Source organism: Apiospora phragmitis (assembly GCF_038363925.1).
Source record: "Apiospora phragmitis strain CBS 135458 chromosome Unknown utg000010l:1.0-9815664.0:1.0-9183399.0, whole genome shotgun sequence".
In the NCBI taxonomy this organism is placed as follows: Eukaryota; Fungi; Ascomycota; class Sordariomycetes; order Amphisphaeriales; family Apiosporaceae; genus Apiospora; species Apiospora phragmitis.
The window spans coordinates 8,572,162-8,597,934 of NW_027117409.1; the positions used below are offsets into that span (position 1 = coordinate 8,572,162).

Consider the following 25,773-nt stretch of genomic DNA (forward strand, 5'->3'; position numbering starts at 1 on the left):
TGAGACAAATTTACATGTATAACTTATGTAGGTAAGATCGGTTGTCATGAACTTGAACACTGCAAGGCTGGGAGGGCTGGTGAGTGGTGACAGAATTATGGGCTGGAAGCCCGGCACTAGTGGGAATTTGCCGCTGTGGAACAAAGACGGGATCACAGCTACAGTAATGTTACAGAGGACCAGACGAGTCGTGCTCCATACTGGGCAGCTCCGGGTGCGAACCCGACATCATCATCATCGATTGCGAAAAGAGTGCCGGTTCCAGGTTGCCTGCCCGCTAGCATACAACTCTCTCGTCTTTCGAGAGTCGCGTGTTCCATACTTACACATCTTTACTTGCCTGCATGTGCTTATGCTTTCTTATTCCTAATCTAACATCATTATTAACTACTTCTGTCGCTCCATCATTCTTTTTTATTTATTACCCTGCTCCCCCTCGCAAATCGTATCGTTGCTATTTCAGGAGTACAACGGTATAGACGAATCAAGGTTGCAACCATCTCAGACGGCTTTGAGTTAAGATCTTGGAGGGATTAGATCATCAAGCTATACCCCCCTTGGCCGTGCATTGCATGGTACAAACCGTCGGGGAAAATGACCCCCCTCATCGGCGGTGCTGACTTAGCAGATACCTACCGTCAACTCTATCGCGACATGGCCCAGCAGGAGATCGATGCCGGGAATAAAATCCCCTTTCTATTTGCCTTCCACTTCCTGTCCACGCTGGTCATTCCCCCGTTATATCTGGCCATTCCCCATAAGCAGCGCCCTTGGCTTTACCATGCTCGCTGGCTGGTTCTGGCACTCTGCCTCTGCTGCAATGTGCGGATGGTCGCGTGTACCGCAAGTGGGAACCCGGCTATGGGCTATTGCTCCGGACTCATTGCTGCCTGGAGTACCATCCATGTATTCAGTATCCTGGTCTGGACGAGACCTCAATGGGACGCCAAACGGGTGGAGAGGTACACGACGACAGCGCCCCAACCGAATGGAGTGCCGCAGGGCAACGGCTACCCAAAGCAGGCCTCGGAGACCAATGGCAATGGCGCGAAGCACCTGAACGGCCATTCTAAAGGCCATGGGCCACAGACAACTACAGAGACGAGAACAGCAAATGGTGTTGCGGCGTTTTCCAACGGACATGCAACCAATGGACACGTACCTAACGGGCTAAGGGAAAGACACCCAGAGAAACTTGATCAATGCTCTCTCGAGCCGGTGGCCGAATCTCAGGGGGCCAATAAGGCAATCCATGGACAAGAGTATTTCTATAAATGGCAGGAGTACCCGGAAGACGCACCCTTCCTGGCACGTTTTGATTGGGCATTTGACATGGCTTGCCAGATGCGCATGACAGGTAAGCAAGTCCGTGGTCGATGCTACTAGATAATTTTTCCTGACCGCGAAACAGGCTGGAATTGGGCAATCCGTGTTATACCACCCTACTATCCCCCTCCTATAGGGGCCGATGGCAGAACCCAGGAGCCACTCGACGTCATTCCCAACAGCACCCCGGAGGGGTATGTACGCTACCGAACGCGCACCGAGTTCATCGTGCGGTGCATCACTACCCGCATCATCCCGTGCTATCTCATTGTCGACCTTTGCGCCACGCTGATGACCCAAGATCCGTACTTCCTCTTGGGACCCGAGCACAGCGAGCCCTTGCCCGCGAACCTCGCCGCGTTGCCCCCGGCCGCCGTCGCACTCCGGCGCACCATCATCTGCTTCCCCGGCATCCTCTTCGCCATCGACCTGTGCTTCAGCGCCGGTGCGCTCGCGCTGACTTGCTTCGGCCCGCTCGTTCTCGGCTTCCGCGCCGACCCCTGGCACCTCCCCACCGCCAACGGTTCCTTCGTCGCTGGAGTGCTCGATCGTGGTCTCGAGGGGTTCTGGGGCCAGTGGTGGCACCAGACCTTCCGCTTCGGATTTGCGGCCCCGACGAACTGGCTGGTACGCCAGGGTTACCTGAAGAGGGGCTCGCCAGTGCACGCCCTTGTCGGCGCCCTCGTCGCCTTTGGCTTGTCGGGCGTCATTCACGCGGCGGGGAGCTATTCGACGGTGCCCAAGTCGCGGCCTTGGGATCCCCCCATATTCTTCATGCTCGCGGGCGCGGGGGCGCAGATTCAGCGCACGCTGGCCCGGCACCTGCTCCGGGCGCCGATCCAGGCGCACGCCCCGCGCTGGCTGCGCCGTGCCGGCAACCTCGCTTTTACTTTTGCGTGGATGCACCTGATCAGCTCGTTCCTGCTCGACGACTTCGGCCGCTGCGGGCTCTGGCTGTGGGAGCCCGTGCCCTTCTCGTTTGCGCGCATGCTCGGGCTCGGGACGCCCGGCGCGGACTGGTGGCGGTGGGGGGCTTGGCTGATGCCTACGTGGCATTGGGGGAGGCATTGGTGGGATACTGGCATTGCGATGTAATACGGAGAAGAGAGAAAAAGAGAAAGAAAAACGGTGTGTAATGATGACTGATGAATTGGATAATTCGGAATGGATTGGGTTAGACACGGACGGAGCAGAAGCAAGTGAAAAAAGAACATGTGGCAGACAAGAGTTATTAGGTTAGATCGAATCTCAAGTGCCTCTGGATATGGGAGTTTTGAGAGTTCGCTCACACACATATACCCGGGACAGACTGTTAGCTAGACCTGGAATATTCAGAAAGGGGGGAATACGGATCATAAGGAGATAATAAAAAGGCCACAGATACAAAAAATGGACAGCAATCCGGTGAGAATAGGCGTCTTAAGGGTCTCGACATTGGTCATGATTTCGACCAGCGTCTACTACATGAAAGTGTGATTACCTGCTTCAAAAGGGTAGTAGGATGTTGATAATCAACTACCGTTCTTTGTTCTAACGGGGACGATATGTGTACTATCGTTAGATTTGCCAAATTATATTCCAAAAAAGGGGGTCGCGATTCAAAGAAGGCGGGCACCCAGGAACATCAAGTATCCAACCAGGACGCGGAAGCTAGGTAACTCACTGCGCAAGACGATATTCCTGGGTTGAAAACCAAATATATTTTTCGTCCCGAAGGGAAGGCTTTTTTGTTGATGTATGCATTGGCCCCGTCGATACCGTTGCAACGATAAGTATGTACACTCCAATCCCACGCGCCCATTAGACCAATATATCATTATGACCAGAGCAGAGTAAACCCGGCTTCGTTGAATCCCACAGTACCTCAGTTTTGGCGCGAATCAATAATTAAACCCCAATCCGCTGGTCAAGCATTACTCCCGTTAGTCGAACTTCCATCCCCTGAAATCATCCACGAATCGCACGGCCGCGGCCAAATACTTTTCCTGAACATCTCCCCACGTCTCTGCTGCTTCCTTCATCGCTCTCACGGCTGTGGTGCTGTCTGTCAGTTTTATTCCCCATATCTATGCTGCGACAAATTGCGTGACGGCGGGTCTCACCTTTCACAACATGGGCGTCCGTGCTATAGGGCCCATTGAGAGCCTTGTCCACGACGTAGTTCCACTGCTTTCCTTTCAAGTCCCCGGGGCGGACGTAGTCGTCGAAGTCGATCTTGGGCCTGTCGAGGGACATGTAGAGGGTGACTGTCAGAAGCCACCACTGCCGCACCACGTTGATGTGGAACTTTTTCGGTGTGACGGGAGCAGGATGCGCACGGCGTGGCTCGTGGTCAAGATATGACAGATGAAGAAATTGTACGAGTGTGCCCCCGGCGGCACGGAACCGACTAGGAAAGCCACGGCTGCCTCCTGAGACTCTTGGAACTGCTTCACGGGGTCCTCAAACGTCCAGGCGTTCCAGTACTCCAGCAAGAGGTCTTCGTGCTTCTCAAACACGGCGTCGATATTGTCGGGGCCTGGGTTCTCGAACAGGCCGTCCAGTCTCTTGTCGTTCCTCATCTTCTCAAGCAGCCCGGGGGGAGAAGTAGAACTGCTGGCCGAGGGTTTGGTATAGGACGGGTCGTCCAGATACTTGTGCAAGAAATCATACGAGACGGAGGTCATGACGAGAGCCTCCATGCCGACTTGCCTGCTGTCCAGCTCGAAGGCATATCCCAAGTGGATTAAGGGGTGACCAACTGCGACTCAAATTAGCCTGACTGGATTACAGATGAGCTCGAATTGTCGGCGGCGGGCCTCCAAAACTTACGACCACTAATAAGACAGTTTACCAGCGGCTCCTCGCCCTCGAACATGAATCGTTGCACCACTTTCTTCCAGTCGTAGCTGTCCTTGTTGGCCAGGTTATCCTCGAAGAAGTCCAGGTAGGCTCGTTGGTATTCCTTGTCGCCGAGGAAGTCGCGCCAGTCGCCCTCCGTAACCTCCGCCGGTGACGGCTTCCATGGGTCCAGCTCCTTGATCTCTTCCTCGTAGATCTTATGCTGCTGGTTCTCATTGGCGCCCAGTATGTAGGCGGAGCCGAGGATGTGCGGAGTGTGGTTGTGGAAGTAGTTGGGGCCGTACGTGACGGAGTGGTTTACATGGTTTGCCTTGAGCAGGTGCTTGAGCGTTCTCGTCCGCTTCTCTGGCGACGACTCCAGCTCATGGACCTTGACGGGTGGGAGGTCAATGGATTGAACAGCCCCGCTGTTGCTAATGAACCGATTGACAATAGGAACATAGGAGAGTAGAGAAGCCATTTTGGGTTGAGGGGTACGGTTCGGACCAATGGCAGCTTGTACTTGGTGATATGGCTTTGTATAGAAACAGCTCCAAGGCAATGCTGTTCTTGTATCATTCGCAGCTCATCTCCTACGGCGTAGATATGGATGAACAAGAAAATGTCCAACTGCTGTCAAGGTCGGGTCATCAGACGAATATATATGATAGCGGTAGTTGGGGAAATGTATTACCTTCAAATGTTACTTTCCTATGATGCAAGTGTGGGCAGATGGCGAGAGCTAACTTCTATTCTTTATTTAGAGGGGTCGACGATTCAGCACCTGACTTCTAGCACCGATGAGTCCGAAATGCGACCCCCCATTGCCCCCCTAAAGCTCAAGCTCCAGCACTAGGCTAAACCCGGAAGCCGCCTAAATCCGACCAAACCTTGTTCTGTAATTGAGTTCCAATTGCTCCGCGCTACAAATATCCGCCGTCAATTCCTCAACAACAACAACTTTCCGAAATGCTCCAGTCGGACGATATACTCATCTACGCTGAACTTCTGTCCAACGTCGGGCGGGTATCTGTAGCATGTGATGGAGCAAACGCAATCATAGCATCCGTCTCGGCAGATAGCCTGAGCCTGACGGTTGGTAATCATGAAACTGAAAACACGGTGAAGCTTCCTGGCCAGGTAGTATCTGCGGAAGATGCAGCGCAGTTCTTGAGAGTGCACAACAAACAAACCCGGTGTCACCAATGGAGTCTTCCTCTCGGGCCCGCGCGCAATAGCCAGCGTCGCGAAGCACCAGATGCCCAGGCAACAACGCCTTGGTCTGCCCAAGACCTGAGTCCGCGTTCCTCGATCTACTGTCGCGGTTGCCAGACTCCGCTCGTTGCGGAAGGGAGGATCGAGACCTGGAAGGACCTGCCGAGCGAAAACTGGGCCGAGATGATGGAGTTCTGGCATTGCCACAAACCGCACGGCCATGAGCATCACGACAACCAAGGTCTTGCATCCCGCGGCTACGGCGCCAACTCGAGGCTCTCGGGGCAAACCGGGGTTGGTCTCATGGACTTGACCTCATTATTGTTCTCCCAGAGCGACTGCTCCAATGTTACCGTAAGTTCCATTTTCCATGCTGTGATTTTCCTTATTTACCGCTTCGTGGGTATATAGAAGGTGGCCAAGTCAGCTTCATACACATTTCAGTGGCGTGGTCACCGATACTCATACCCTAGATTGAATGATTTGGCTCTATTTTCGGCTTGCAGTTACCGAAACCCTAGGCTCTTCGGGACTATGGGATTGGTTTCTGTTCTCTGCCACGAGTCGCCTTTGTATTTCACCGGGACTTTCTTTGGACGTGGAAAGCTTGGGATTTACCATAGGTACATTTATATACAGGTTCCTGTTCACATCCTCATGTATAATAGTACAAGTCGAGCCCTCTAATAATACAAATAATCTGGCCCACCAAGAATCATCTCTGTCCACACAGAAGCCCAGCATCTTATTATGCATGTGCTAACTACGTTGTGGACAGCCATCAACAATGCCGACTTCGAGTGACAGTCTGCAATTAGAGAACACCGAATCCAGACCCAGCAATGGCTCAACTCGCTTAGCAAACCAAGGGAATCCTATGTCTTGTAGTAACTGCCACTGCGAGATAGGCGTCTCTCACCAGGACCAGATGTCCATCACGCTCTTCAAATGGGCCATATCGATCCAGAGCCCTACTAGCAGCAGCAGCAGCAGCACAATCTCCTCCGCAGCCCCCCAGCCCAGTCTATCGCAATGCGTGAGCGCCATGCTCCTAGCGACCCTCTCAAGCTCCGCCTGTTCCAAAACCGTCATCATTCCCTCCATTACTACTAATTCTGCCGCTGAAGAGCAGCAGCAGCAGCAACAGCTTCTTCACATCTGGCTCTTCAACCAGGACATCACCTTCACCTCCACGAAGCAGCGCCCGGAACAGAGGCCCGTGTCTGCCGTCAAGGTCTTCTACCGCTTCGTCGGCCAGGCCGAGGCCGACAAGCTGGTCGAGTCCATGACCTCGGACGTGCAGGACATCACGTTGCCGGCGGCCGCCGCCGCACAGCTACGGAAGGAGCTGGAATTGAGTAACGGTTATCTGCCTAGCCGGGTGCGGAACTTTAACCAGTGGAGGATAGGGTTGCTGGAGAAGTGGAAGGGAGAGTGCAATTAGCTTAGCATCAAGCATATTAGGCACATAGTCACCAACGATGACCATTTAAGAATTAATCCCAATGCAGATTTTAGGAGTGACTCTCGGTATGGACATCACATTGGGGGACAGAGGCTACATATAACTGGTTTTCGATACGGTTATGCGGTTGTATCACGCAAAGTGGCACAGCTAGTTTTATGGTGGCTCTTCTTTTGACTAATGCACAAGGTGTATATGAACACGGGTGGTGGTAACAAAGGGAATCCTTGCTCAGCTCCTGGTATTATCTAGTCCACCGTCTATTGGGGCTTGGCCGAGACGATTCCTATTAAGAACGATTAGTGACTGGAGAAACTGGCTATTTCCATGATAATTATAGCAACTTACGCTCGACATCGGCAACGCTCTGCTGAAGAATCTGCTGCAAGACCTTGGGGTTCTCAAGCTCCTTCTTGACCTTGGCAATGACGTTCTCAGCCAGCTCCCGCTGCTGGCGCTGCTTGACCTGGCCCTCGTAGCGCACCCACGAGTCCAGGACGGTCTTGGCCTCGGCGGCCAGGGCGGTGGTCTGCTCGAGCTCGTAGGCCTTGGCCTCGAGCTGGGCGGTCTCCTTGGAGACCTCGAAGAGAGCCTTGGTGGTGTCGATGACGCCTCCCATCTGCTGGACGTTGTCGATGCGGTCCTGGACGGCCTGGGTGTGGTCGGCACGGGCGGCGTTAAGGATGCCCTTGATCTTGGCGTTCTGCGCCACGGCCCACTCCTTGTACATGGGGCCTCCGTACTTGATGAGGGCGCCCCAGACGCTCAGCAGGCAGAAGGCGACGACGGACTCCTCGTTGACGACGTAGTACTCGCTACTGATGGCGTAGATGGACAGGCCGGCCGCGGAGGACAGGATGGCCGACTTGGACAGCAGCGAGTTGCCGGGCAGCGAGTCCAGGATGGACTGGGCCTTGGTCTTCGGGTCCGGGGTGTTGGACGGGACGTTAGAGGCATATCGGTTGGCGCTGACGGAAGAAGCGAGGGCCGGCAGTGCTCGCGAAGAGACAACTGGTCGGAGGCGGGCAGCCCCTACAGAGAAGAGAAGTGTGAGCGCGGCACCGAGACGAGGCAATTGAGGCTCCTGCGAGAAACCTCGATACGAATTGACTTACCGAAGGCGGTTCTTGCCAAGCGGGAGGCCATTGTGAGATGGAGAGGTGATGCGGAGGTGTACTGGCGAGGCGAGGCGATTGGTGTTGCTTGGAAAGTGAGGTTCTTTTCTCAGGATTGCTTGTGGGTCCGCTTGGGAAGCTCTGCGATTCGGATCAGGTCGGCAACCTTTTCTTCCGAGGCCTTCCTTCGAAGTTGGGGACCTGCTTGTCCGCCCGAACAAGACACTCCGGATTACAATCAGAAGAACCAGAAAAAGAAAGGCCTGGAATACCAGAGGATACGATATGAGGATGATTACAATCAGAAGAACCAGAAAAAGAAAGGCCTGGAATACCAGAGGATACGATATGAGGATGATTACAATGAATGTGATATGAAACACTCGATTCAATTCAAGGATTGTCAATTGATGGTGCAGCTGCAGGCACTTTCAGTACGAGGAGGTTAGAGCCAGTCCAGCTGTCCGCTGATTCATCCTGTCAGGTATCGGCAGCTGCCAGCTAGGTATTCTCAGCCACAAATCACTCGTCAATTCTCCGTCGATAGAGTTCATTCAACCTTGCTCGCTCGCTACCCAATCCACTGATGCTGTAATTCCAGGCATTTCCTTATCCAGCTGATAAGAGATAACAGCCAAAAAATAATTTACTATCGCTCTTTATCGACGACTAGCCTTGCGCTCCAACTACGATTTGAGGCAACACCCATCGACGAACTGAAGATGCCGAGCAAAACGGCAGACGTACCTCTGAAGAGGAAACGCTCGAAAGGCGTGGAGAAACCTAAGAAGCGTGCGCGATCAGAAAGCGGCAGCGATGAGGAAGACAACGCGCAGGCCGAAATCCTACTCCTCGAGAACGGAATCCTCGAATCGAAGAAGAACTACAATAACATCACGAGGTTACTAGATCTGTCAAGGCAAAAGAAAGATGGTGAATCATCTCTTATCGCTACTGTGGCGTTATGCAGGGTTTTCCTGCGTCTCCTCGCCCAGGGCACCATGACGAAAAAGGCCGATCAATCAGAGAAGGAAACCATTGTCATCCAGTGGCTCAAGGACAGATTGGTGGATTACGAGGGTATCTTGCTGGACGCTCTAGCCGAGGAAGATACTGAATCAACTGCGCTCACGCTAGCCATGCGCGTGTTGAAGGCCGAGGGACAATACCGAGACAACAAGGATGAATACAGCTTCCCTGAGCCGTTTTTGAAGGACATCGTCCACGCGATAATCTTCAACGGATCTGAGGATCTTCGGCAAGAGTTTTGCGAAAAGCACCTCGGTGAATACTGTGACGTTCGTTATTACGCCTTCAAGGCTATGAACGATGTCTTTGGCGCAGACGAAAGCTCTCAATCCACACGGGAGTCTCTGTTTAACAACGCTTTCGAGATACTATCGTTCTTCGAATATGTCCCCGACACGATGGAGGAAATGGGCGAGTTCTACCTCGAGAAGCCACCGAAGAAGCACCCAGTTACGGTACTATCTCAGCAGAAAAGACTAGGCCAAGTGGCGTGGCTAGCAGCTCTGAGACTCGGCCCTAATAGGGATCAAAGAAAGCAGGTGCTTCAGATCATGACACGGTCGATCGCTCCTTGGTTCACTCAGCCTGAGTTCCTGGCCGACTTCCTCACGGACTCGTACGACGCGGGGGGCAGCATCTCAATCCTCGCCCTGTCCGGCGTCTTCTACCTTATACAACATCGGAACCTCGACTACCCGTCCTTCTATCAAAAGCTATACTCTTTGTTGGACAATGACATCTTACATTCAAAGCATCGATCTCGATTCTTGAGGCTGATGGACACATTCCTCCAATCCACGCATTTACCTGCAGTCCTCGTTAGTAGCTTTATAAAGAGGCTGGCACGGCTCGCCCTCAATGCGCCTCCTGCGGCTATCGTTGCGGTGATCCCCTGGATGTATAACACTTTCAAGGCCCATCCGTCTTGCACGTTCATGATGCATCGCGTGCCGAGAACCAAGGAGGAAAAAGCCTTAATTGAGAACGAGGGGTTCAACGACCCTTTCGACGCCAGTGAACCAGATCCGATGAAGACAAATGCGATTGATAGCTGCGTATGGGAAATAGTGCAGCTGCAGTATCATTTCCATCCCAACGTGGCAACACTGGCGAGAATACTATCAGAGCAGTTCACTAAGCAAAGCTATAACAGCGAGGATTTCCTCGATCATTCCTATGGTAGTGTAAGTGTACCCCTAAAACCATATGCACACTTTTGTGGTCTTACTGATACTAATATTTCTTCAGCTTCTCGATGCGGAACTCTCAAAACAGGTCAGGAAGCCGCCTGTAGTAGAGTTTATGATACCCAAGAGAATCTTTCTGCCACAGGACCCAGCTTCTGGTGTCGAGGACAATCTTCTTACCAAGATCTGGGGGTTCGGAATAGGAAGCGGTCCAAGTAAGCAGCTTAAGCCGATTGCTTGGGCAGATACTAAGGACTCGATGACCTGTGAGTGGACTGGAGTATTCTTGTGCCGCTGCTATCGCCCGGCGGGCCAAAACCAGGCAGTCCCTCCGGGCATCGCTATCGGCAGACACAACGAGTGGCGATTAGAGCATAGGTACTGGGACCGTGAGACGATAGCAAGGGAGCAGCTACCTACCTACCTGGAACTGTGCGAGCATGTCAGGCATGGACACATGCATTGTGGCCGTGGTCCTTATCGAAACCAGTTGGGTAATACATCATCATGTGCCCAGAGTGACGTACAACCTCCCCCATGACTCAACTTTGTCATTCGTATCATTGAACATTGGAGGATGGGCTCCGGGATGAACTGATGACACAACGAGCAGTTGGTTGTGGCGCCCAACAACATTCCCGGCCGACAAGAAGAATGTAGGGAGCAACGTGTTACGGGATGAATGCAAGGCACGGCACACACATGAAATCAGATCTATCAATAGCCAACACCAGTTTAATTGAAGCATCGAGATACCGGCTTGTGACACGAATTCGGGTTCATGCTGGGCAACTATTCTACTGTTTCAGAATCGCCGCTCTTAATCGCAACGACTGGACCAGGTCGAAAGCAAAAGCTCTTCCCATCATGATGATCCATGAGTGGCTTTTCGGAATCATTACCTGTTTCGTTAGAGAATGGTGCTCGATACGGATACTGGTGACTTCTCATCCTACACCGCCATATGGATTTGCGGCCGGGCTGGAATTTTTGGAAGCAATCAGACGTCCCAACCCCGGTTATTTCGGCAAGGCTGGGGTGTCTACATAATTCCTTGTCTTGACGTCTTCTGAGCACGATCCTTTCGTATACAGCCCATATAATGGACTCCTGTTATCGAGTGGCGAGGAGTCTAAATGGACGGTTATACAAGGATAGCCTCCGATGCCTGAGGCTATACGTGATGTCACACATGCGCCCGGCACGCTCTCTGTCGTTGCCCCGGGTACCTTACTTAACTGCCACACTAATCCTGCGGGTGTCCGGGGCGCACAGGATTCTAGAATAACGCGTAAGCTGTGTGGTCAGATAACCGAACGAAGCCATCGTATCTTCCCAAGCATGGTAGTCCCACGCTCCTTCGTAGCGTCAGTCTTAGGGCGGCTCTCGCGTTTGACTTCACCCATCCTCGTAACCATCTTGGTAAGGAAGAGGCTGAGTGCCTGCGCGTTCAGAGTTCGCGTCTTGACTTGCGCCTAGCATCTCCAAATTCAGCCGTTGGTGTTTCAGCTTGGGATACCTGCTTGGCGGTGAATGTATTTTTCGTAAGTTCTATTGGGTCTCACCGGGGAAATCTGGCAGGTGAAGATTCTAGATTGTCAATTCGACTGCATACCCCTCACTCCTTCCTCGGCCAAATCTCCTTCACGAGTATCATGAGTCTGGAAGTAGTGAGTACCTGGCACGGGTCCGAGGCAAGCCCATCGGAACTTGTGAGAGGCATGTAGGTCGTAGTAGTAGGAAGCCATCGTGCCCGTCCGTGTCCTTCTCCGCAAGCTCGTGAGAGGACCTGGACCTCTCCAGGCCCAATGACAGAGCGGTCGGCGGAGCACGGCTGGGCTACCGACTCGCCGGCACGCGTCCGCGTTTTTTTCTACGATGGAACCCCCGCCGGTCTCCCTCGCTCCTTTAACCCTGAATCGGCATGTCGTGCCCGCTAGGAACGAGTCACGATGACCTGGGTGGGCGGGCACGATGTCGTCGTTGGTCAGCGATAACAAACGATCTTGACTCCCGCTGCAAACGGGGAAAATCTACAGGGTCCAAGTTGTAAAACGCAATGGCCAACAAACCAAGCATCCATTAATCCTTCCCTTCATCTATCCAATGCTTTCTAAGCAGAAGACGCACCTTTCGTACGCTATCTCCTGCACTCTCCACACTGGCTTGATTGCATTCGGTGTTTCTCCCAGGAGTTTCCGAAAGAACGATCATTCACTACTTGTAACGGCTAGGAAATAAGCATTAGAGAGGAAGACGGAAATAGTAACTATACGCTCATGCCTTGAAGCCCGTCGTCACGTCGTGCGTCGTCTGATATGCCGGGATAGACGATCTCTCGAGCACAGGCTACCGGGAGACAGGAAGGAACTATCTCTGCTTAGCAAATCGCCTAAGGCGTTAGTTGAACATGCAAGGCACACCGTTGGGTGCACAGTGCATAGAGAGCGTTTGATGAGAAAAGGGCTGAGTGCGGAAGGCTTCGTAATAGCGAGCAAGCCTACTGTCAGCTAGTCCAGCTACTACTAGCACCGGCAGCGCTCAGAGAGCTCAAGCCACAGGGAGCATTGTGCCAAGGCGACGACGACTGATAATTTTTCTTGGGTCTTGGCGGGAAAGGAAACACCGCCGCAGCAACCGACGGGTTGGTGCCAAAAGTGAGCTGAGGGCATCTCATCCTAGGCCAAGATAGATTGCTTGTCCGCACGAACGAGCGAATCCCCTCGCTTTGGGTTCCAATAGACGACTCACTGATCACTCACCGCCCCATGTTCAGCGCCCAATCTCTCGTCCAATGTCGAGTGTGCATATCGACTACGACCATTTCAGATTTCATTCGGGTCAAGCGCGCGACGGAAGAAAAAGAAAGGGAATGCAGCTGCAAACAGTTCATACAGTGCTAAGGATGGAGGGGAAAATGAAATCGTCGATTACGGTTCCTCACTTCCGTTGCCGTGGGCCAAACTGGGCAGCTGGGCATGGCCGGCCAGTCAAGACGCAAAAACGCCCTGGCACGAACGGGGGCGTCGTTTCCCAAAATGTGCAAATGTGACGGGCCGGCCTTTTATGCGACCCGTTATCACACACATCTTGGTAGTTCGTGCCCAATGCTTCGCTGCTCAGCCAGTCGGTCCCCTTCATTCAATCCGTCCTGCTCGTTTTGGTACTTGCAAACGACCGCGACCCTTCCTTCAGCAGGTTGCAGAGTTGTCGGTGAGTGTGAGAGCGCGAGACTGGACGGCCCAAACCCACCTTCCGCCCAGCTTCCGTCCAAACGGGAGCCGCTCCTCGAGTTCCCCGTCAGTGGGATTGTCTGGGTGCGTCATAGAAACTACACACTGTACTGGATCTCGTTTCGCACGAGCCTTACCTCATTCACCCTCCTTGTTTTGATTTGAGATTTCGCAAGTGAGAGATACAGAGACCGTTTTCTGGCCATAGCGCTTGCTATTGCTCATCCATGCAGCATGCTACATGCCTAGCTAACCAGCCCACCGGCATCTGAATAGCGTCATTCACGCAGTGGCCCGGCCACAATCCTGAAGAACCTATCGCCAAGGATCTGCGCCAGAATATGGCCATTCGTCAACTCCAGGGCCGAACTCCACGGTCATGAGGAGTCTCGATCCTGCCGGGGTGCCGGGTGTCCCGCCCCCATGAGTACGAGATCTGTGAAGGAGACGCGTTTTGTCCCTCTTCTTCGCGGTCACATGGACTGAAGATGGACGGTAATCACATCATCACCGGAAGATCCACGCTGTCCGAGTATACCGTGTAGGCGGATTTCGCATCTTCTCCTGCCAACCAAACTCTGAAGAATAAGAGGCTGGCGCTGTTGCTGCTTATACGACCCATTTGCCCGATGCAGCATCTACAGTATACATTTGAGGTTTGCAGTCACAGTACGTATGCCTTTGAGGATCAGATGCATCGCGACGCGGGCATGAGCAACTGGCCCACCTTGATGGCATCTGATACGCGGTCTGGATATCGGCCATTGTTGATCAGCTCAACCCCTAAGCCTCAATGGGAACTAGAGACCCGGAATGAAGCGAGACTCGAGAGAGAGCTCCAGAGAGAAAAAACCACTCTCCTAGTTGCTTGCAAGGGCGCAGAGCAATCTGATGCCTGGTTCAAATAAGATCACGCAGATGAAGTCTGGTCGGTCTCTCCGCTACTGTTTGGCTCAAGCTCGAAATGTTTGGTCTGATGTCTAGACTCTATATGGGACGACGACTCTCCACCAGCCTCAGCCCAGCGCGGCATATGCGCATGGAGTCAATGCGCGTAGTGTTATGTTCTGAATCTGCACCGTGGTTTTACAGCATTTAGTTCGAGACGCGGAGGCTGGAGAAAGATCGGGGTCTGCTTACTACTCCTGGGACGCGTAGTTCTCCTCCTGCCGGAAGTGTAAATAGAGGTATCAGGTTGGGATAGCCTTGGTACCCCGGAATTCTTCTTCTTCTTTTCCTTCTTTCGCTTCGTTCTTCCATTGAATAGTCGGTCAAACAAAGCAGAGCTAGCCCTGTAGCTCCCGGATACATAGCGCCACGGCCTGTAGCTCTGGCGGGGCCTTATTTTTCCAGTCCTTCCATGTCAAACAAGAGCTACACAAGTAGTGGACATTCAGGCTCCATAGTCTGTGCTCAGCTTGTTTCCGGATTCGATTCCAGCCTTCCCCATCTAGGGAGAGATCACAGCAGAAACCGGAAGCTCGTGCTGGGATCAGCTTTCCCAGCGTTGGCAGGTTGGCAGCAGTAGTGTGGTAGGTGCATCTCGACCGTTTATGACGGAGACGGCAGACTTTTCTCTTGGCTGAACAGTTCAGCCTCCTGCTTGGAACAGTCATTAGCAAGGTCGGGGAGAAAAAGAAGAGGAGCTGGAGAAGGTTGCAATACGATAATTGATAGCTACAGTGTGCACAGTTTGTGGTGGTCGGAGATTGGGATCTAATAGCTGTGGCAGGGGTTCAGAGATCGCCTGCCAGACCTCCTGGTCTCACATCATTGATCTGACTGACAAGATAGAAAAAACAGTGTGTGATATCCCCGCCCGTCCTTCCCGAGGTTCCAAGGTAAAGGTCAGGTCAAAGAAAGGTATACCTGCCCAATGCCTTTCTGTTTCTGGAGGAGAATGGCAACCTGCTGCCGCAGGTGTGTGTCGATTCCATAGAACTAACTGATATACCATCCCTCGGGGACCGTCAGGTGTGACGAGGTGGGATGACGCGCATCATTCTCGTAAAAGTTGTGAGAAGAGCTCTCTCCGGCCGATCACATCGGCTCTTCACACACTCGTTGGTGAGAGCCCGTTGACCGTCATCAGGCTCTGAAACACCCAGTAGAGTCATTTGGCATCTAACGAATATCATGTGACATCAGCTAGGCTTTGGGTTGAGTTGATCTGATGTTTGCAATGCGCGCATCGGCCTGTTGATTGACTGATTGATTAATGATTGATACTGCGGTCAGTCCTGCCACAGCAGCCCGCATAGTGGCCCGGATGAGTAGGCCGGCGGGCCTGTATTATTATGATTATTCATTCTCTATTTCATCCCAAGATCACACACTATCTCGCAATCATGGCCTATCGCCGGCCAAGTCTCATCACCTCGCAACCCAAAGCCCTATCCCTCAAACTCTCCAAATGATCCCCCCCTTAAGGCCTAACAAGTGACCACTGATGAGCAGAGGATTGCTGAGAGGCTTGGCTATCTCTCTACCTACAGCACCAAACATGGCGCTCCAGGGCGCTCCAGGGTTGAGAGCCAGTCCATGAGGCTTGTCAGCGGTCATGATGACCCCACGGAACCATTGGAACAAATAGGAACCCCCAAGACGGCTTCTAGTGGCTGTTAGTCCTCCGTAGTCCAGTGCGAGAAAAGGGTTGCATGGCCATACACAGTACATGTTACTATTTAGGTAGCAATTGGCACCACCACCACCCGAAAAGTCTAAGTATCGCGGTATCTTTGTGCGATTGATGCCCAACGGACCATGGCGCGAGCTCTCACGCTCTCCCGGCAGGGCTGTCGCTCCGTAGGGCCTCCCTGACTGGAAAACGAGCTCCCCACCCCCCATCTTTTCCTTCTAGCTTTTGGCCGTTTCGGGAAAGCCTGCTTGCGTAGACTCCGAACCGTTCGTCTAGCGCCCGTTTCATTTCTCGAATGGCCCAGGTTCCCTATCATCTTGGTCGCATAGTAGCATGATGGGCGTGTAAGTCTACCGTCGTTTAGGGGGTCCAGTTACTTGCCCGTTTTATCATGCCCTCGGTTTTCCTCTTCGTCTTATGCGTACGGACGGACGGACGGACGGACGGGACGGATGGGCATAATGATTATATGGTGTAAGCTTGAATCTGGGCACGCCCTACCGTTACAGACAGAGCATCATCCAGAGAAAACACAGTGATGGATCGATCCGATGCGGTCTGTGTCTTCTCGTCTTATTCGTCTGGATGGGGTCATCTGGGAAAACAACTGGGCATTCTCCCCCTACGCAAAGGTAGTAGGGGTCTCACCTTTCTCCCAATCTGGGGCCTCAATGAGGTTAGTCATGGAGGAGGGAAATGCGACCGCGAGGAGATCAAGACGGACCAGTTCATTACGGTCTGGTTGGCAGTCAGTCCGTCAATAGCAAAGCAGAGCAGACGATATGCGGATTGCGGATTGCGGATGGCCTTGGGTGTGAAATCTCCCGCACCACCAGATACGGTCGAGTTACAGTTACATACCCACGCCCCTCCCACCACCCATCCCATCTAACCTACCCAAGCAAGGCCCTACCCACCCGCGATACTAAAAAGCACGAAAAGCTCCTGTTCGTCGGTCTGAGGTCTCGCGCGCCCTCTGCTCCCCACTCAGTAGCCATGACATTGTAAAGTAAAAGTACGCAGCATAGGGTACCTCCCTCCAATCCACCCCCCAGTCCAGTCAAGGCTCGTCCTTCCCGGGTAGTAGTGGTAGTAGCCCATTACATACCCATTTCCCTACATTAAGCAGGTAAATGGGTTTAGTGTCGAAGGGTGACCCTTGTCCAGAAACCTGACCTGACTTCCAAGCACTCGCAAGCCGGCCCTGGGTCAGTCAGTTCAGTCAGTCATTCTTTAAGTACAAGAACTGCTGCTCCATCCCATCAAGAGAATCTGCCCCCATCTGAAAAAAAGAAGGGTAGCGAACTTATCGTTGCTACTCAACTCGACATACTTGCCGTCCATCTACATATTATTCTTACCCATCACATTCTCCCACCACATCTATCTCAGCCTGGACGACTGTGTCTGAGATCCTCTTTCGTTCTCAACGCCTGTTTTATTCTCTTCACCTTGTTCGAGTTCAGAAAGGTGAAATACTTGGAGACCATCCTCCCCCTCCTCCATTTCATCCGAACGAAGAGTGTGTGAGTCGATCCCGTCCGTTCCTACAACATACATACATACAGTTTTCCTGTTTAAAACCCTTCCCGGCTTCCCGCCCTCCCCACCAAAAGTTACTTTCACCACCAACCTCTTTATCACTGCCTCTTATCTTGTCCTGTCTCGACGCTCTGAGAGACTACCATCCCCCTCCCCCGTTCGCACACATAGTGAGAGCAAGACTTGCATAGTCTTAAGGAACCACCATTCCTTCTGCTTGCTTGCATAAAAATCTCACGAACGAGCTATTGGGGCCTCATTCGTTAGAGCCACGGGACGAGTTGTCTTGTTTTCTACCTTTACACTATAATCGCGTTTCTCTATTTGGGTTGCAAGTTGCGAAAACGCCCCCAAACCACGACCGAGGTTTAGACCACAACAGTGCACTAATACGGAAAGACAACAGCTTCTTATACTCTTCGACACACAGTAAAAGCGTAACCACACGCTCACAACCCAAGTTAGAGTGTTATCCTCAACTCTCGAACCATCTCCCTCGCACACACCACATCCACACCTTGCAATGGTCTCCAATTACCAGGTCCCGGCTTACTTCAAGCCCAACCCACTCTCAGTTGACACGGCGCATGCGCAAAAGTGCTTCGACGACGAGGACCATGGCATCTTTGAGGACTCAATTATGGATCACAGCGCGATAGACTCGGGACTGGAAATGTCCCCTCCTATGGCGGGCAGCCGCAGAGATTCGTTCGCTGTCTCATCCTCATTATTCTCCCCAAAGACAGAAGACTGGCAGTCCGTGGACATGCAGTCCGTGCCATCAAACAACCCGTTTCTCCCGCCTAACAACCCCTTCATGAACGTCGACCAGAGCCAAGGATATGGCAACCAAAATCAATGGTCTCTCGGTCAAGCTTCCGGCACATGCACTCCTCTCCAGGCCTTCGACGGCATGCCCGCCGACTACGATGGCAGCGCCTCCTCTTCTCACAACGTCCCATGTCCATGCAAACGCCCTTCAGCAACCCCGGTGCTCAGGTTCCCCTCTTCCAGTCTGTCGGCCCCAACAACCACTCAATACCAACTTCCCCACAGAAGGAGTGGATGGGCAAGGATGTCAAGAACCAGCAAGCCATGATCCAGCGCATGCGCCCAGAGAGCCCCATGATCCGGTCGCACAACGACCTGCGACGAGGCGACGGCATCCGGAAAAAGAACGCCAGATTCGACATCCCCGCTGAGCGCAACCTGAGCAACATCGACTACTTGATCTCTCAATCGACAGATGAGCAGGAAATCAAGGAGCTGAAGCAGCAGAAGCGTCTCTTGAGGAATCGACAGGCAGCTCTTGACTCGAGGCAACGGAAAAAGATGCACACCGAGAGGCTCGAGGATGAGAAGAAGCAGTACACGGTGGTCATCAGCAACCTGGAAGACGAGGTCGCCCAACTCAACCTGAGACTCGATCAACTTATGCGTGAACGCGAGTTCACCCAGAACCACGTCGAGAACCTCCAGATGGAGAAGGAAGAGCTCATTCAGAACCATACCATCGAGAGTGGTGAGCTGCGCAAGAAGGTCAGCGTCCTCACCGACCACGTCCACAGACTCGAGGGCGCCGCCACCGTCAACAACGGCAACAACAACGACGGCTTCTCCGCTTCATTCAACGGCATGGACGGTATGACGATGGATGCATCATGGGACAACATGAACTTCATGGGAGACTTCGCCATGGAACAGGATGTCAAGCAAGACGTCCAGATCGTTCCGGCGAAGAAGCCCGAGGTCACTCTGCCTGCCGAGGTTGAGAAGCCTTCCACCCAGAATGGCCTCCTCTTCATGCTGTTCCTTGTTGGCGCCTTCGTCATGTCCAACCGGTCTGCCCCCAGCATCCCGCGAGTGTCGGAAGACATGCGCGAGGCCTCGGCGGCCGTCTTGGAGAATGTGCTCAAGGATGCGGGTGTCTCACACGCCCCTGACGTCGTCACCGCTGCTGTTGCGCCTCAGCCCTCGGGTACTAACTGGGCCACTGCTACGCCCATGGAGCTCCAGAGTGGCATGGAGGGTGTCGCACCGTCGATGCTGAGCGAGCTCGGCGACTCTCTTACACAGCCTACCCAAGAACAAACCACGGAGCAGATCTTCTCCATGACCACTGCTCAGTACAACGGTGCCACATCACAAGACTTTATGCAAAACACCCCCGTGCGCTCGACGAGCCAGGGCCGGCGCAACCTTGCCGAGTCCCCTTGCCGCCATGCGCAACAACGACAAGCAGTCCGCTGCCGATGTCTACACCCGCTCCCTTCTGTGGGACAAAATCCCTAGAGACGTTGTGCGAAACTTTGCCCGGATGGTGGCCGAGGCGAATCCCCACAGCGATCACCATGCAAGTAACGACGCCCACTCATGACGATTTATGACAAAATGAACGACGACAGAAAATCGAGAAGATAAATTTTTCGATCAACGCAGCGGTTTTTTCTATTCGATAGTTTCCTTATTCCTTTTTGGTATCTGGTAATACAGTCCACGACGCTCACCGCGCAACCACCACAACTCAGACCAAATGTGTGCTCACGCACAGCAACGAAATCGGCTCTTGTCTCCTTTTTGTTTGCGGTCGTGTCTCTTTTCATGTTTATGTGTCGAGAATTAGCAAGCGTGTCAGCATTTTGATTTTGTATTTGGAATTCCATTTTCCTTGTGATGTGTCCAATAGCCAGTATATTGGCAACACCATCTCCTACTCTTTGGCTTAGCATGGCGAAAACGGGCGGTTGAGGGAACACATAGGGCGGGGCCAGACCTTTCTGGCCACCAGCTTATTACTTCTGTATAACGATCCTGGAGGTCAGGCAGGGCATAGGGACAGGGGGGCTGCACAGGGAACGGTTTCACTGCAGCCTTCTGGGAGGGAAGGAAATTGGGATATCGGGATGCGCCGGGTGCACCGCTCTGCATTCAGGATCGAAAACCAGAGATCTATGAATAGCATATGCGCACAGGCGGGGAGGAGGGGGTCTTTTTTCTTTGGATGGAAGAGCGACCGATTATGATGATTAATGTCTCACGACAGATGGATGGGTTTGACGGGGGACAAGCGAGAGCGGCGGGCTGATGCGATGGAACAGTCTACGAGGCACGAATCAGACGATATCTGAAATCGAAGCCCACAGCGATTGGCTCCTTTATTATTTTTCTTGGTTATTGGTATTCGAGAATGAGCCACAGCAGCAAAATATCGACAGCAACCGCAATCAGCGCAACAGTATGGCGACATTTGAAGGCCTGTATCAGTTCGCATATCAAACAAACCCTCCTTTTCTCCATATACCTCTTGTGGCTAGCACAAAGTGAAACCCGTCAATGATAACGAACAACGAAGCTTCTATTCTCATACTACAAACTTTCCCACACTTTCTGACTACGTCGCGCACATGTGACTATACTTGAACTCAATACAGTATGAAACTGGGAATTCCCACTTTACGTCAAGACACTTACGCGCCATTATATCGCGACTGATTTCGTAATTTTGACGCAGCTCTAATCCTACAAGACCAATGTGTATACACTATGCCCTCCCCACAGGAACTCTATAACACGAAACTTTATACCTAGCCTATCAGCTGGTTTCTCTCCCTGTCTCTCTCTGTTGAATGGATCTTGGTAACTAATATGCTCAAGATAGAAACAACAGCCAGCCGCTTCGTATATATTCGAAACATGCACCGGTTGAGTCTCCGTCCCTTACCTTCGTTCGGGTAACGTAACCCAACCTAACCATGGTCCAAAAAAGAAAAACCCCTGATATCATCCCAGCAATAGGTTAGGATACAGCAAACAAACGGTAACCGGTGAAGGGACAGAAACCAAGGAAGTAACAACGCCCCACGCCAGTCTAGTTCTACCTACCTTGTTCGCCATGTGTGCTGAGACATGCTCGTTGTGATGCCACACTTTCTTTTCTTTCTTTCTTTTCGCCTTGAGACATACAGGGGGGGCAAGCCTTTCTGGTGGTGGCGCTGGTGGAACGTCCAGGCGCTCTGCTTGGTGGATACAAATGACGATGATTGGCGACGAACTCCCCTTTGGGCGAAAGGTGAAAGAAAAATGAGAAAAAAAAACAGAACAGAATAAAAGGTTCTGCTTCACATACAGTACCCGGTCAAACGGTTCGAGAAGCTGGATGGATGGGTGGGGGGCACGAAAAAAGCGTGAGTAAGTCGAGAGAAAAAGAATAGATAGGCATGTCATGGCCACGATTAGGTATGTTGTTGCGTGCGTGACGAGACCTCGTGTCCGGAAGGATTGGTTGACTGGTCTCTTGATCCAGGCCAGAGTTACCCGTGGTTATCTTCCCAAAACATAGCATCCCCCGTCTGCTTGGTACTGGTTTTTCTCTACTTGCCTAATGCAGTAATAAAGTACGTTGGGCCTAGGCAAAGAGCTATAGTTAGCAGGTTTCGGAAAATTCCAGCGTGCCTTTGCCTTCTGTACATATATAGATTAAATCTCGATGTTTTATCCTATATCGTAATATACCGTTACGACAGTGACTAGCTTGAGCGTTGTTGCCATTGTTACTGGTCATGGTCCCCGGCGCAGACCCCTACCGGAGACTGAACACACGCCAGAGACTGGCATGCAACCTCCAATAGTCCCTAGGTAGCATCGATATCAACCCAAACGATGTAGGAAGTGGATGGGAAACAGGGAGCCAAGAGGGTGTGTGAACTGCATGCGCCGTGATATTTGGTGGGTGTATACGTATGTGCTCTTGGAGTCTTGGAGGTCAGGCAGGAGGGATGTGGGGGGAGGAGACATGATCGACCACCAGCAGGACAATATCGATGCGAGAGCTTGGCTCCGTCACTGCACACACACTGCGCACACTGCAGCCAAGCATCTATCTGGTCTGGGGTTTGCCCTCCTGAGCAGAAGATGGGGGACGATACAGCTGGTTGTAGTGGTGTGGTGACGGCCAGACGGGAAGCCTGGGGGTTCTCTTATTTCCCCCCTCGTTCTTCTTCTTGGGGAAAGACACGAAGAGAGTGTCCAAAAGAGACAGGATATTGTCTGTCCGATTTGGTCGACCGCATCACGATGCAGAGTATCCCAAAGGAGGCATCAGATACGCTGTTGGGGTTCACGAGGACAAATGATCGACGACTAGGCCAGGTAGATGCAGGCTTTTGGATCTTCTTTGCTTACCACTTGACCGGGAACTCATATGCAGGCCGCTAACCTCGCTTGCCTCGGTGAAGTCATATCGCAGACACGAACACCATAATATCTTGGAGATATAGGATCATATACAATAATAGCTCACGAGTCATCATCATTCCAAAGTTAAATTAAACGATCGGTCTGCCCCTAATGTTTCATGTTGGCATCTCACCCTCCTCCGGCAGAGCAGCAGCAGCACTATAGCGAGCCGAAATAATAGCGACTTACATACAGCTCCATCTCGTCATTGGACCTGGGGCGTTCCTTTCAAGAACGCATTTCCTTGGTTTTCCCAAAGTCTGACAGTTCGTGACGACGACGCGCGCCCGTAAAAGCGAGCGAATCAATTTCTCCTGCTTATCTCTCCACTTGGCTGGGGCGCAGAGAGGAATCGGACCCTTCGCGCCATGTCATCCCATGACCGTATCTCCGTCCTATCGCACTATTCGCGGACATAAAAACCGAACTGTTTTGCCGGACTGGGCCGCAAGGAACGAACGATTAGAAGGCCAAAAAGCGGAGTGGACGGAGTTGCAAATGTCGCGGACCATTTGCTGCTAACCAAACAACCCAATTACCCCGCCATGCCGACAGAGCTCCAACAAGTGAGAAGCGCCACTTACACCGAGAATAGCACCTGTTACGTTTCTCTTCAACCTCACTCGTTCTCTCTCTATGGAGTATCCTTGGTTTCCTCCTAGCAACGAACCAAATGCGTTTATTCTCTGGGCTGCCTCCTTCGAATCCCACGCGCTGTCAATCATCGCGTGTTTCAGAATGACTAAGATTCACAGTATCCTCCCTTTCTCGGGTTACACCCCCACATTGCAAACCACTGCTTCTTATTCGTCATACTTAGGTACTCTACACTAATCACTGCGGAGAAGAAGGAGAAGACGATGAAGAGATTCCGTCTTGTCAGACATACTGTACAGAAATCCATGTTTCCTCACGTTGCGCCCTGGCTCGCTCCCTTGTCCCTGCCAATTGTCTCAGCGACTCGTGTCGTTTCTCCTTCCCGGCCCACCAAACCCGGGAATACGGGATCTTATCGTCTCGAGCAACGGGCCGTCTCGTCCTGATGTGTGCTCTCGTCGTGGAAAAAGAGCTAACGCGAAGCAACGTCTTACCAGAGAGAGAGCGAGAAAAGGGCCTGCGCCTGCGCCTTCTTCGTATGTGCGTATGCGTATGCGTATGCGTATGTGTACTACAAGCGCTAGCGGGAAGCTGCGCAACCACATCTAGATGGACGAGGACAAGGAACTGTACAGGTCTTCTTCCCTCGCCATTCTTTCTGATGTCCTGTATTATAGGTATGTAATGTTGTGTGTAGTTGTTCCCCCCATCTCGTTTTCTGATCCGAGTCGCTCTGGCCGCTGCTGTGCGCCGCCATCTCTCTCCCGTCGTAGAACCATCCACTCTTCGCCCGGCCAAGACCTCTCACGTGTAATTCGGCGAGGACGAAGAAGTTAGCTTGAAAGACTAATAAGGGAGAATTTACGCCCATTGAAAGTCACGCTTGAAGAAGAAAAATAACCGCACCCTTTTACTGCTTTCCTCCGGAGGAGAGAGAGCGTATGATCTCCCGGAGACGACATGAAGGGACCATAAAAAGTGCCGGCATGAGCATCTACTCAGCATTGCATATTTGGAGAGAGAGAAAACGAATATATGTAAGACACTGTCAGCACTCTAGATATCCGCTCACCCCTTCCCATCTCCTCCTTCTGTCGTTGGTTGCTTGGGCTGTAGGACTTCCGAAACTGCCTATCTATGTATGTTTGTGCCTCAGTGGTACGCACTTCGCAACTTTTTACCACCTTTTACAAATCGGGTGCTATCCGGATGGACGACGCCCTCTCGTTGAAGTGTTACACGAAAACGCGGCCACCATCCCATATTACACGCATGCATGTTTCTTTATGGTACATGGACGACGACCCTATCGATAGACTATCGGTTCCCTGCCTGCCTGCCTGCCAGCCTGCCTAACTCGGGGTTACTGAAGAAGGTGAGTAGTAAAACAGTGGTAGTCCCCGTTCGGACAGAAGGTATTCGTCAGCTACCAGAACACGATGCGGCTACCGGCGTCACTTTCTTCGACGACGGGAATAACCCTGCCGGTAACACATGAAAATAGATGAGTAAAATGGAGACTTCCGGAAGAAAAAGAAAGTAAGTATGCAATGCTGTTCTAGAAGCAACAAGCCCCCCAGCCTCGACGAAGCCTGCACCGGCGGGCCGGGCTGAAACCCCCCCTCTCAAGATAGATTTGTTTCGTCACGGGGCCATGATTAAGTGCTTGCATCCGTTTCGCTGATTAGATACTACTCAAGCTGACTGGCTGGCTGACCGACCGGCAAGCTACCAAGTATGGACGGGGAATCTTCGTATGCGTGTATGTGTGTAAGCATTGCAGGTAGCAATATATATTGACCTCACACCCACTACTTACACTCTCGAGTCCTACGAGAAAACGCGCCGATTTCCTTTCCACCCCGAGTCCACCATCATCTGTGTGCGTGTGCATGTGTATATGTACCTGTGCGCCCGTGTATCGATGACACCAACTGATGAGGAACAAAGTATGCAAACCAGTCAGAGAGAGAGAAAGAGAAATGAATGCCGTCCCATCCAACCCTTTTTCCGTGCTCTATTACCCTACCAGAATGTTACGTTCCTCCCCCGCAAATAGGCACGCATGCATACTTATATATGCGCATATTATCTATGCATACATGCTGCTGCTTACTTACTTTACTGTACAACACCCGCCCCCCTTCGGCACAGCTGTTTCGCTCCCCGATTTGTAGATACTGTAGGCAGGTAACATTCCAGGCCGTCTGACCAACAAATAAATTCCTCTTTTGCGTCCAATGGACGGGCGCGAGCCCCCTTACGCAGCAGTAGCAGCAGCAGAAATCCCAGCCTCGATCACGATGGATGTCTCGCCGAGCATATATTGCACACACAGTCAATCGAATTGCCGGCACCGCATGTTGCTACT

At 52.3% G+C, this 25,773-nt stretch overlaps 6 protein-coding genes across 6 annotated transcripts; 4 read left to right on the top strand and 2 right to left on the bottom strand.

Annotated features, from left to right (window-relative positions):
* Positions 1–594: 594 nt before the first annotated feature.
* Positions 595–2,421, top strand: PG994_012373 (uncharacterized protein; the record flags this gene model as incomplete). Its single annotated transcript, XM_066863782.1, has 2 exons — positions 595–1,357; positions 1,412–2,421. 2 exons carry the CDS (start codon positions 595–597, stop codon positions 2,419–2,421), a joined length of 1,773 nt encoding a protein of 590 aa, XP_066712892.1.
* Positions 2,422–3,248: 827 nt separating this feature from the next.
* Positions 3,249–4,627, bottom strand: PG994_012374 (uncharacterized protein; the record flags this gene model as incomplete). Its single annotated transcript, XM_066863783.1, has 4 exons — positions 3,249–3,358; positions 3,429–3,612; positions 3,645–4,066; positions 4,138–4,627. 4 exons carry the CDS (start codon positions 4,625–4,627, stop codon positions 3,249–3,251), a joined length of 1,206 nt encoding a protein of 401 aa, XP_066712893.1.
* A 488-nt stretch (positions 4,628–5,115) lies between these two features.
* PG994_012375 (HECT-type E3 ubiquitin transferase) lies at positions 5,116–6,805 on the top strand (the record flags this gene model as incomplete). Its single annotated transcript, XM_066863784.1, has 2 exons — positions 5,116–5,715; positions 6,140–6,805. 2 exons carry the CDS (start codon positions 5,116–5,118, stop codon positions 6,803–6,805), a joined length of 1,266 nt encoding a protein of 421 aa, XP_066712894.1.
* Positions 6,806–7,086: 281 nt separating this feature from the next.
* PG994_012376 (ATP synthase subunit 4 mitochondrial) lies at positions 7,087–7,972 on the bottom strand (the record flags this gene model as incomplete). Its single annotated transcript, XM_066863785.1, has 3 exons — positions 7,087–7,112; positions 7,175–7,858; positions 7,942–7,972. The coding sequence occupies 3 exons, from the start codon at positions 7,970–7,972 to the stop codon at positions 7,087–7,089; spliced, it is 741 nt and encodes a 246-aa protein (XP_066712895.1).
* Positions 7,973–8,663: 691 nt separating this feature from the next.
* PG994_012377 (uncharacterized protein) lies at positions 8,664–10,698 on the top strand (the record flags this gene model as incomplete). The annotated part of the gene is made up of 2 exons (XM_066863786.1): positions 8,664–10,154; positions 10,219–10,698. The coding sequence occupies 2 exons, from the start codon at positions 8,664–8,666 to the stop codon at positions 10,696–10,698; spliced, it is 1,971 nt and encodes a 656-aa protein (XP_066712896.1).
* Positions 10,699–18,093: 7,395 nt separating this feature from the next.
* Positions 18,094–19,862, top strand: PG994_012378 (uncharacterized protein; the record flags this gene model as incomplete). The annotated part of the gene is made up of 2 exons (XM_066863787.1): positions 18,094–18,525; positions 18,570–19,862. The coding sequence occupies 2 exons, from the start codon at positions 18,094–18,096 to the stop codon at positions 19,860–19,862; spliced, it is 1,725 nt and encodes a 574-aa protein (XP_066712897.1).
* Positions 19,863–25,773: the final 5,911 nt, after the last annotated feature.